The 12,247-nt window shown below is 45.3% G+C and overlaps 1 protein-coding gene across 5 annotated transcripts in view; it reads left to right on the forward strand.

The window, feature by feature from the left end:
- PLEKHA7 (pleckstrin homology domain containing A7) overlaps nt 1-12,247 on the forward strand; it is a 954,991-nt gene that overhangs the window by 413,983 nt on the left and 528,761 nt on the right. Inside the window, exon 1 of one of the 5 annotated variants that reach the window (XM_085648090.1) lies at nt 5,623-6,045. The exons of the other annotated variants lie outside the window; for them this stretch is intronic. Coding sequence (XP_085504216.1) covers nt 5,975-6,045 — 71 coding nt within the window. The 5' untranslated portion in view covers nt 5,623-5,974. Of the gene's footprint in view, nt 1-5,622; nt 6,046-12,247 lie in introns of those variants that run through there. 5 annotated transcript variants of the gene reach the window in all.

Here is a 12,247-nt window from a genome sequence, read left to right on the forward strand (position 1 = left end):
TGTTTCAGATTGTTTCTGGGAGAGAGTCCCACTGGATGACAGCCAGAGGAGTTCAGAAGTCTTAAAAAGGAAAGCTTATTTTGGAAGCTCTCTTCTTATCTGCGTAGGTTTCAAGTGCCAGGCTGATAACTGGGCTATTCTGCTGACACCTATTTTGAGAGATCTGGTCAGTGAAAGCAATCACTTGCACACATAGTGATGTTGCACAGAAAAAAATGCATATTCTCAAAACAAGGACATGGAGACATTTTGGGTCTTCGTACAGCTTCCTCTGCCTTTCCCCGTCTTCTTAGCAGATACTGTGTTTCCACCCTAATTATTTGCTCTCTTTTTCGAAGAAATAGGCTATTGTGACGACTAGACCCATGTTAATGAATAGATGCCTCAGGGTCTCCGTGCACTAGGCTATATGTTGTTATTAGTGCTTCTTCCCCTCTATGGTCACTGAAGATGGACTATATGTGCCAAATGCAACCTCAAGCTAGAAGAGACAATGGCAGGTGGCCATCTGGTTACCTAGTTAAAACATTGGTAATTTTAAGTACATTATAGGTGTTAGATAGTGTGGCACTGCTTTGTGCGTCCACTGCTCGCCCAGCGCTACACCATGCATCCCTCCTGGTGCTTTGGCAAAGTGTGATAGTGCTCCGTGCAAACTGAAAAGGAAGTGAGGTAGTTCTCCTACGAAGTGAAGGCAAGTGACCTGAGCACTTGACACTACATTTGTCCTGCCCCTTTCCCTCCTTGAAGGCACATTTTCCTTTCGTCTTGACAGCAGCACAGTCACTCCCATTTCCCGAAGAAGGGATCTGTGTATTGCTTTGTGTCCGTCTCTCAACAGTTAAAACACATTTCTACTTAATGTGCCTCCACCTACCTCAGTTCGAATTTTATCGGTCAAACAAGGATAGTCCTGGATTTATCGAAAGAACTGGAGAAACACATAACTGAGTCGGCCAACACAAAACACTGGGTGACAAATATTCTATTGTTTTCTTATAGCTTTAAACCAGTTCAGCAACTTATGCAATTTTTTCTGAAATGTCTGAAGAGTCAAACGCGAATTCATTTTGCCTAAGGAAGTATAAGGTTGAATTTCCTATTGTCTGAAATATCTACGGCTTAGCGCTATGTTGCTATCGGAGTTTATTTCATGTCGGTTGTCACAGAGCAGTTCGGAATAACAGATCTAAGGCTAGTGTTTAACACACACAGGCTAAACTACCACTGGTGATCTTCTCAAACACCCTGAAGACAGGAATACATCCTTCTCCATTCAAGCTGGGGCTTTGACTGTGAACTCAGAATAAACACTGAAAGACTTAGTACATGACCAGTGGCATTTCAGGGTTTCTTCTAGCCCTTATGGATCTGAGTCAGAGTTACCTGTGTTAACACAGACTTCCAGACCTCACTTGTTTAGGTGCAGGGAGCTGAATTAACGTGGAAAGTTTCTCCGCACCGGAGCGTTTGCCCTCTTTGACCTCAAGCCAATATTCTCCCTTCCCTGAGGGGTCAGCTGTATAGCTCAAGGTTTCTGAAGAGTTGCATCTTCTACCTGCCTGCTCTCTAGTCCGCATGAATGTTTCGGCCTAAATTTGCTGTTCATGTGCACGTTTAACTTGTCCCTTCCTCTTGAATGTGAAATAGGCATTCTTTTCCATTTCAGTTATAAAGATGGGGAGCCTGTTGCCCTGCCCGTGGGGTTCATGAGGATAGCCCCGGGTATAGTTTCACGTAAATGCCTGCCATGGGATGTTGCTCACATTCGAATGTTCAGTGTCTCTATTGGGTTTTATGAGTGAGTTTGTGTGGGTCTGTGCATGCATGTGGCTGATCTCAGAGGCATCTGCCTCAGTAGATCTTTCACTGGAATCCTTTAAGTGCAGATGAACTTGTGCCTTAGCCACGTGGACTTGTGCTTCAGTCACGTGGACGTGTGCCTCAGTCACAGATGGAACTGTGGCTCAGCCGTCATCAAACTGTGACTTTCTTGCTGTGAAAACAATTGTGCACTGAGCGGTCTAATGTGAACTCAGAGGCTTCTACCTGCGAGAGCAGACCCAAGTGTTCACGCACACACTCACTAGACCCCAAGAGACTGAAGGTGAAGTTAGCCTCATTGATAATACCACCATAAAGCTGCACAGAGACAGTATGCATGACATGCATCGTAAATGCCTCTTCTATCCAGTAGTTTCACATCATTGACATTGCATGCAGATACACAATAGATTGCAGTTCTTGGTGATTGAAGGCAAGCTTTTGAGGCGTCTGTGGATAAAAGCAGGTGAGGCAACATATCCAGGAAGTGCAGATGGAGAATGATAAGCTAGGTTAGGATATTATATGGCAGACAACAAAGTACTAATAGCCTTGCGGGTGCGGGACAACTAAATGCAGCCACGTGTTTGGAAGTTACTGGGAGCGGTGGTGTGCTGAATCAGTCAACATGAGTAATGTAGTTAATGCCGGTGTATCATGAGATGAAACATTCTAGTTCTTTCTGAATGGCCTTTAATAGTACCAAGACATTTGGGAATAGGACAATGATGGCATGAGTATGGTTGAGCATTGATATGACCCGACCTGGATGAATGAGTGCACGTCTCATTCTGGAGCTGAATATTTGGTGTTCTTTGGCATACAGAATGTAAATTGTGTTCCTTTGACCAAAATGTTGGCATGATAGTCAAGCTGCAGCTTATAGTCCAAGAAAACCGAGTAAATTCATGCTGATGACCAGTGCTGAAGAAAGCCCATGGCTTTCGAAGAGCAGACGTCCAGTCTCCAGTGTAGAGGCTTGAAGGCGAAAAGGAGAAGGGTATGGACTCTCTTTTTTGAGAATTTCGATTCTTGTGGATTTTGACTTGGTAGTAAATTATATCTTTTTAACAGTAACACTGAGGTGTAGTGAAATATCATCTGATGACTCATTGGGTGCATATAGTTTAATCGGTTGTTCCAAGGGTCACCAAGGGATGAAGCGAAGCTCTAGTTTTGATCATGTACAGAAAAGAAGTAAACCATCTGAGTACAGATCCACTGACATCAAAGTGTGAATTCATTGCCTGTAGAAGAGGTAGATTGTCGGCTCTATTAATGCTGCCAAACGTGTTCTAGGGTGGGAGGTGCTCGTCTTTCTTTTGTCAAGAATGTGTACTGTATCTTCTACATCTAAGGGAGGGGACATAACTGCAGGAGGAAGACATGTTTTCTTATAAAAGCAACATTTAGCTATCAATGGGACTTCACTCACCACCCCAAACTTGTAGATTTAAAAAAAAAATGGTTCACAGCGGTAATCTGTTTATTTTCTTCTCCGTAATCCCGTCCGATTCCACTGCTATTGCTGTGCCCGCCCCCCCCCCCAGCCCGAACTATTTCCACCCTTTAAACTATGAACACCACGCTGATGCATACAGGCAGCTTTAGCCATGGATTGTCCTCATTTATGTTTTTAAAAAAATACAGGTTTGCAAGCCCACATGTGAACTAAAGTACTAGTGCATTCCGAAGAGGGCTCGTCTGGACAAGTTGCCACTTACCCACCAACTGGTGGGTTTGTGAGAATGCCTCAAGGTGTTTGAGTAGTGTCCTTCTGTGAAAATGGTTGTAAATGTGCTACTGTCAAGACGAAAGTAAATGTGCCTTCAAGGAGGGAAAGGGGCAGGACAAATGTAGTGTTAAGTGCGAGGTATCTCTACAAGGAAAAACGTTTTCTCTCGGTGAGAATGGTAAAATAAACGTGCAATGGCATTTACGCAGCACATTTCTGTGTGTGGAGATGTACACCTGCTACCTTGCAAATCAGGAAAGACATATTTGAGTACTGTTGGAAATATGCGACAATGAATGATGATGTCACATCATAACTGATACCAAAAGGTAAGTAGATTGAACCTGCAAGTGCAAATCATTTTAGCACAATTACTTCTTATTCAGAATGCAAAATAGAATGTCTCTCTTTATGAAGAAAGTGAAAACCCTTTCATCCAGAAGGCCTTTTCAGATTAACAGTGCAATCCTTGGTCATCTCCAACCAAGATGCGGGTAAGGCTCTGCTCACTGGCCTCCCACACACCACTTTGGCATCCGTGTAAGGCATCCTACTCACTGAGTAATATCTCATCAGGACCTTCAAGAAGGTGATGTAAAACTCCAATGAGGAATAGTTGACGGTTCCTCTCCATCCAGGCCTGTACCGGCGGCAAGTCCAGCCTCATCACCTAAACACCCCTCAGAATCGGTCCACTAACATACCTGACCAAGAAACTCACCAACTCAGGTGGACATCCCACTCCAAGAGCCACGACGTCTGCAGACACTTCAGAAGATGTGCAAGACGGAAGAAAACGGAACCTTCTCCATCTGTGTTGCCGGGATATTGAACAACATCCCTAGCGACATGAACACGTTCTGACGTTCGTGCTGTTCATGAAGAAGCTGAACATATACATTTTTAGGAAACCCTTGTCTCCTACCCAGTAGTACTTGCCTCAACCACTTTTATATCAATCAATTAAAACCATTTCATCTAGAACAATAAAATTAGGTGTTGCATTATTGAAGCGGGTATAAATACATAATAAAACAAGACTGTGACAACCACCTAATGGATGTCTAGCCAAAGGCCATAAATCTGTGCATAAAGTGCCAATTAATAATTGTTTGTGTGTATGTTAAAAATAGTGATTGCTATTAGGATACATTCATAAACTAACTCACTACTCTTGATGCAAATTTGGCATAAGATGGCCAATTGTAGCATTACTCGCTCGATCTTGCTGTAAAACCTATCCACACTTCATAAACTCTATATTTTATAATTGCCATGCAGACAACAGATGCTAGCGTGGCAAAAAGTACAAATGTTAAACCAATAAAAGGAATAGCATAGCCACATCCTGCACTTAATTCGTAAAGTGGGACAAATGCATAGAATATGAGCCTGTGCTTCTGTTTCAGCCTTGCAAAGTCTGCACTCCTGCATGGCTGGACGCAGGGCCATATTGTGGTAGGACCTGTTATCTTCCTCATTGTAAATGATCTGAATTGTTCCCTTCAGCTCCTGCCCTTTGCCGCACATTGATGCTTTTACGCTTGGTTTGCTTTGTGCACGTACTATTGCATATATATACATGCGTAGAGTTTATGCTATGGCTGACCTGGTGCAGAGGCAAAAGTCCTAAACATCTGAGTTCTTGCGAGCCGTTACCCAGGGCGCCACAAAATAAAGACTTTGAAAGAAGCTTACGGAATTATCAGAATTTGCTTTTTAATACAATTTATTTTATTGTTTCTTTGCATTTCTGTTAGCATAGTGTCACTCTTGCCAGCGTAATCACTAAGATTATTTTATGGTGCGCGAGAGATTCAGGGCTATTTTCCCCAATTATTGTAGTGTGCATGGATCATAAAAAAGGCTCGCACAGTAACCGCGCGAAGTGTGAGGTTAATGCATCGCCTCATTTTCATTGAGTTTCAAGGTCGCTGATCTCCGCCAAACGCCGCTGCGTGGGGTCAAACCTCGCTTCACCTGCAGCCGGGCTCGTCATCGGCGGGTAGGAGGGGTCTACAGCACCGGCAGTAAGTTGCGCCGCCGCCGGCTGGCTGACTGCCAGGCTGAGACTGCGCTTGCAGGCGGCAGGTCTCTTGCGTCTGTCGCGCAGGCAGTGGCACACGCGCATTGTCGTGGCAGCCCGAGAGGGATGGTGCATTTGGTGCTAGGGGAGCGGCGGCTGCGTGTGATCCTGTGTTGGGTCACTGGGGTGTTGTCCTCGCGGAGTGCCTTCCCCGGTGAGACACAAAGCGCACAGGTTCATCTGAATGTCCTCCACTTTGGATAAAGGGTTCCTCTTCAGCCGGCTTCACAAAGGCTCCATGCCCACCCCGCGGCGCTGGGCTCTTCTACGCGGCACCAGCACGTGGGACGTGTAGGAGGTCTGAAAAGTGGACACACTACAGTGACAGGATGTGGGGCCAGTCCAACCGCTGCAACTCGGCTCCTCCGCTGGAGTACCCCTTCTACCAGGCGCCGTGCAGGTGTGTATCTCCCCGGCTTCCCGTGCTGCATGTGCGCTGGCTGCCGATAAAATGTGAGTGTGTGTGCGCGCTGCCTGCCGCACCTGCCGGAGCCGCTGTCTCGTTTATTGTTGTCAGACACACGAGGGGCGCATTGTGTGACCGGTTACATCAATCACAGTATCTGATCCAGCCTCGGCCGCCCGCGAGGCTTGGATGCACGCGCTGCTGTGCCGTTGTCGTGAGTACGTCGCCCACGGAGAGCCCTGGTTACCACAGGCGCCTGTTTGAGAGGTTCTTCGTGTTACGTGCATTGTTTATACTGTGTGGTGGGACCTGACGAAATAAGGCATTCAGTACAAATAAGTAGCCCCGTGTGCACGGGGTGATGTGGGCATGTTGCTTGGAAACCTGGTTACGGAAACAACGCGCCCGTGAGCGGTTGCTCTGTGGCTGTCAGTGCAGGGTGCAGAGGGCATATTTTTTTTTATAAAGCGGGAAGGTAATGGAGTGTTTAACCTGAGCAATAGTTAAATTACACAAACATTCATTTGAGTTATTTTTTTTTTAATGTTGCCACGGGGAAAATAAGTGATGTGCCCAGAATCACAGGATGTTGAGCCGACGCCGAGATGCGAACCTGATTCCCCAGTTTCAAAGTCGGCAACTCTGGCCGCAATGGCACATCCCTGTTGGTGGAGTTCACCTCTTTTTATGACGTGAGCCCCTTTAGTGTGCTTTTTCCCCGCCGACGGTCCAGTTCCCAATGCCCGCGGACAGACACACAGCCCGGCCCTCGCGCACCCCCTGTCCCCGGGCAGCGCCTCGCGCAGGTCGCGCCTGTCTCCGGGCAGAGGTTTCAGGTTTCTGACACACCTTGCCAGAGGAATGCTTGCCTTTGTTTACAGTTCTGAACCGGAGTATCTGCCCCAGTGTTGAGCAAGAGCGGCAGCGAGGGGAGATTTCTGCGCTATTACTCATCCCCGACACCCAGGAAGTTAATTATTAATGTGCCGCGAAGGGGAGAGCGCACCTGGATACAGTAACAGTGAAAGGCTTGTTCAAATCCAGCATTACACGGGAAACGGGTTTCGGTTACGAAACGCTGCTGCCTATCGGGGCTCAGTCTGTCGAGCTGTCACCGTGGGAGCTGCGCGAGCTCCTCTGAGGGCTGCTGGTGACCCCGGGTCACGAACCCTCCTGCGCACTAAGCGCTCCGCTGTCGTTCACAGCTTGTTTCAGAGAACAGCGCTAGTCCGGGCAGCGCGTGCCACCCGTTGCCTTCGAAGCTGTGCTGCGCTGTCTGCCCTATATGGTAGTGACTTGATTCTACATAGCGCTTACTGCAACACTTATGCCGTCTCAAGCTGCACAAATAACACGTGTTGTTACTCCCCAGTTTATTGCACTGAACATGCCCACTTCGGAAGAATGTAAGGTTGAGTCTGCCTTAGTGGGGTTTTAACTCCTACACAGAGAACCGTATTTGCCATCTGCTCACTGAGTCATCTTTCTGGAATATCATATCCCAGTGTCATTCTTCTCATTATGTTATTAGATGTTTATGAACAATTCATGGTGCAATAGGTTAATTAGCATGTTCAAATACTTTTCTTATGTTTCATGCAGAGATTGGTTACAGGAATGCTAGAAGTATGAAGTAGTGATTTTAAATTCCATTCTTACCTTAGAGTACTTGTGTTGCAGGCAAACACATTTCTTCGGTGTTTTATAGTCTTTAGTGCTGTTAACTCACGGTTCTCCTTCTTGCACGGCGCTTCGGTGTTGCAGTGTGCGGCGCTTACTGTAGATGTGTGGCATGTGGTGGCCACCGGCCTAATTCAGTCGCATCATTTTGAAGTACTCTCTACTGGGGTATATCCTGGATAGCTTTTAAATGCTAAAAAGGCAGAGCATTGGCACTATCCGGCAGGACATTGGACTGGAGTTAGTTTAACATTGGGCTTGAATTTCAGACACCTTGAAAGTCTTACACCAACAACACACCTTCATGCTGTCTCTATATAAGGGTGCAAATCAGCTATTTTTTAGCCACCTGATGCGCAAAGTTTGATGAATACATTCTTCTGTGTTAAACTAGTGACATACTACTGTTTCCCGTGGGAAGAAATCTTTATTGACCCGGCAAAGGTAATCTGTTTTTAATTGAATATCAGGGCAGTAAAAGTGAATGGCTGCTCCTCAATGTCAGAAGATAACATCCCCAAAGCAGTATATTGTAATCGCAAATTCAAGCGACATGTTTTGGTTTAAGTCGTGATGGGTTCAGCTAGAACCCGACTGGCTAGTCTGGTACACTGGCATTTCCCCAGTAGGCTGCAGGCGAGAGAGCGGCATCCAGAGAGGAGTGGACTACTAAGACCCCGCTTGGCCCCCGCTTGGCCCCCGCTAGGCCCCCATTCGAGTCGGGGATGTTGTGAAAACAATTTCCAGAGCTGATTTTGGTTTCCAGTCTGGTCCCATTTGTAGTTGTTATAAATAACTAACATTTTCATCACAACTCCCTCCAAGTGTCATTCTTGAATGGATTCTAGCCTCCAGTTGTCTTTCCTTATCCTTCTTCCTTGATGTTCCTGGCAATCTGTAGCATCTATGGGTAGCTCGAGCGCGTTACAAAAACATTAAAAATAAACTGTACCCCAAAATAAAATGATCAAACAGCAGTTGTCTCACCAAACATGCCAGCAAGCAGTACACATCTACACCTTGTATTTAAATGTCAAAAGGTGAAAAGCTGACAGACATCTCACACACCTCATGTTTGGACATGCCGTCCCGGGCTCGCTTGCAGAGCTGCAAGTCAAAAGCCAACAATTGCGTACCCCAGAGGACAACCCCGAATCGTGGTGCTGCTGCTTAATATTTTTCTTTTGCTTAGATTATCTCCCACTCTCACTCCCCCTTTCACATATTTTGTAACTGCTCATTGGAATGTTCACCTCTAATGAGGTTGTTAGTTTCCTACTGCACTTATTTGACGTTGCATGCCCCCTCTCTATATCAGGCTCCTTGCCACACCCGGACTAGAGGATGACCTCTTGAGGAGTCTGAAAGGTTCAATATGGAACTTTTATTGAGGGAATTTTGGTAGATTGAGTCCTGTCACTTTGTCGCGCCGCATCTCATTTTTCACCAAATCCTTTTTCTTACTTCACTCCAATTTATGTTCAAGCTTTGAAACAGCCTGTCAGATAGATATCATCACGTCACATTACACTAACAGAAGGTAGATACCTATACTCAGAAATAACATGCGCATCTTTATCTAACATAGGTACATATGCGCATCATTGCATCTTCTGACGTGTGATAGTAATGTGCACCATTACTGTATCGACAGAAGCCTGTAAAAATGCACAGTGAAAATGTTAAAGTTGAGACCAAGTGAGACCTGCTTAGCCCTAATGGCCTGGATCACACTTGACAACCCAACAAAAATTAAAATATTTCTTGCTTCTTTCAGTGAAATGTTTTTCCTAAACATATGTTGGCATCTCTGTGTGAGATGCACTCACACTTGGTTGCAGGGCCCACAGTGACATTCAGTACATCAGGATTCATGCCATGCTTCAGTATAACATGAGCAGAAGGATACCAATGGGTATTCACAGACCAATTGATTTGAAAAATACTGGCATGGTGGCAGCCTGTAAAGCAAACACAAGGAGATAATGGACGGAGCGCTGAAATCCTGGGACCGGTTTCGGGCTAACAGCCCTCATCAGCCAGGCTAGCTTGAATCCAGTGGCAAAGTGAGCAAGGGACCCACTTCTGGGCATACCCTGCCAACATAGGGCGAACAAAGCAAACACAAGCAGATGATGGATGGAGTGCTGAAACTTTTCAGACACTCAGCCCCAGTCACAGATCTAGGTTGAATCCATCATCGTTCTTTAGCTCACTTTGCCACCCCAGTTCAGACACAGCAATATGCACATCAGTCTTGACCCTGGGCCTCATGGGAACAGTCCAGCCCGAACTGCCAAGCCATGTCTTCCCTGGCCCGGAAACAAGCATCCTGGGACCGTTTTCGGGCTAACAGCCCTCATCAGCCAGGCTAGCTTGAATCCAGTGGTAGTGGCCGCAGCCTGTGCCAAGATTATTGCACCTTTCTGTAGGCCAAGTGGAGGAGGTTGGAAGAAGAGGTGCAAAATCAGAATGTGGTTGTTCAAGACCTTTGTTTCCAGTATGTAGCATAAGGGAAAGAAAGTGAAGGAGTGATCCAGAGACGTTTATGCTGTGTGCAGGCGCGGAGCTAGGCAGTGAATCAGAAAAGTAGGACAGAATAGCATAATGTGACAGCTCAGAAACGCATGGTTTGAAAGAAGGTGACAGAAACCAAAGCACTTTGAAATGCTGGAAGGGAAGGGTAACTCAAAGGAAGGATCAACATGCACCAAAATTAGTTCAGTAGCCGCCCAATCTAGTGAATGTAATGCGGGGCTAGAAGAAGGTGTAGCTCACTCCTAGTTGAGGGGTAGAGTCACTTTGATTAGTTATACTGACCTAGTCATCTTCTGTGACCTCTCTTCTGGCATGTGGTTGAACACTACAGCTCGTTTGAAGACATACCAGTGTCTAGATGTGTTTGTTGGACATTGTCTAGAAAGAAGTTTCCATGAACAAGGACAATCCGGCAAAGTTGGTTTCACTGGACAGCTCCTCAGCATGTGAATAACCACACTGTTGCATGAATTACTCTGTTATTTAATGTAGGTATCAGCAATGCCCTGAAGTCCATCCAATGGTTCCTCCCTCATCATAGCCAGCAGCTCTGGCTTGGTGCACTCCATTGCACAATGAGCACAATGTGCACGTCTCCATCAGGTCTACCACGTGCTTCCACCATTCATTATGTACTTACAACTCATGGTCCAGGTTATTGATCCACATAACGTAAACTGCTAAGTATATACGCATGTGATTTCCAGATCTACCTTTATTGGTGAAAGGACCCAAGAAACAAGGCAGTCAATGAAACCCCGGGTTGTATTAGACACATACATGGTTGGATAAGAGAAAGCTTCTAATGTTTCAGTACATCCAAGACAGAGGTGATTGTGGTAGTTGGAGTGAGTAGGAATCCCCTACCAGCAGCCTCTTTTCAATTTTTACATACTGCACCTTCCCCTGTATAAAAGTGGAGGAACCCCAGATGTATTCTCACAGCTTTTTTCACAACTTTAGCTTATAGACTTGACTCGTCCTGGCTACTAAACATATTTACAAAGGTTCTATCTGTCTGAAAATGGGCTACTGAGTAATGGTCATCAGATATGAACTATATTTATATTGTAGTGGGATATATGCTTGCCTTGTCACAGTGGCAGAAAGGCAGATGTTGGTGCAGTGCAGACCACTCCAATATTTGAGTTTTAAATAAGTAATAGCCTTTTATGTGTTTGAATGAAATGTTTGTTAAATGCTGGGATTGGACTAATGCAATGTTGTGTACATGGACCCACCCAAGCAGCAGATACAGAAAGCGGAGAGAATTCAGAACCAACTGTCTTCAAACCGTATACTGATGATGGGTTTGCATCATTGCAGCTATCCCAACCCTACTAATCTCATGCGTCGTAGCACTCTGAACTATATTTATATTGTAGTGGGATATATACTTGCCTTGTCACAGTGGCCGAAAGGCAGATGTTGGTGCAGTGCAGACCACTCCAATATTTGAGTTTTAAATAAGTAATAGCCTTTTATGTGTTTGAATGAAATGTTTGTTAAATTAATATGGTTGGTTATAACTTACAAGTTTTTCTGGGTTGTAGAATAATTTCTGCATAGCGTAAAATGTTTCTGTTTTGAGTACTTCGATGTTGCGGTTGTTCAATTGCTCTTTTGAAGAGTTTTGTCAGTGTCTGTTTATTGGTTATTGGTAAAATGTAAGCTAGATACGAAAAGCAATGATTGAGTGAGAAGTGTGTTGAGATAATGAGATTTTGTTTAAAGTCTCTGTCGAATCTCTAGTTCATTCCTCATGCTTTCGCCACAGCTTCTATTCTTCTTGCTCTGCTTGTCACTTGTAAAATGAAATTGAAGCTCGAGCCACATCACCACTTGAATGAAAGTTGTCTCGGAACGGTTTTAGGGCCATATTTAGCAACACGTTTCCCTATGGACGCAGAATGGGCAAAACCCTTTGATACATCTGGCCCTTAGTGTTAAATAACGAGCGAGTCTGTAAGGTCCCACC

This window comes from Triturus cristatus, chromosome 3_2, assembly GCF_964204655.1.
Source record: "Triturus cristatus chromosome 3_2, aTriCri1.1, whole genome shotgun sequence".
NCBI classification, from domain to species: domain Eukaryota; kingdom Metazoa; phylum Chordata; class Amphibia; order Caudata; family Salamandridae; genus Triturus; species Triturus cristatus.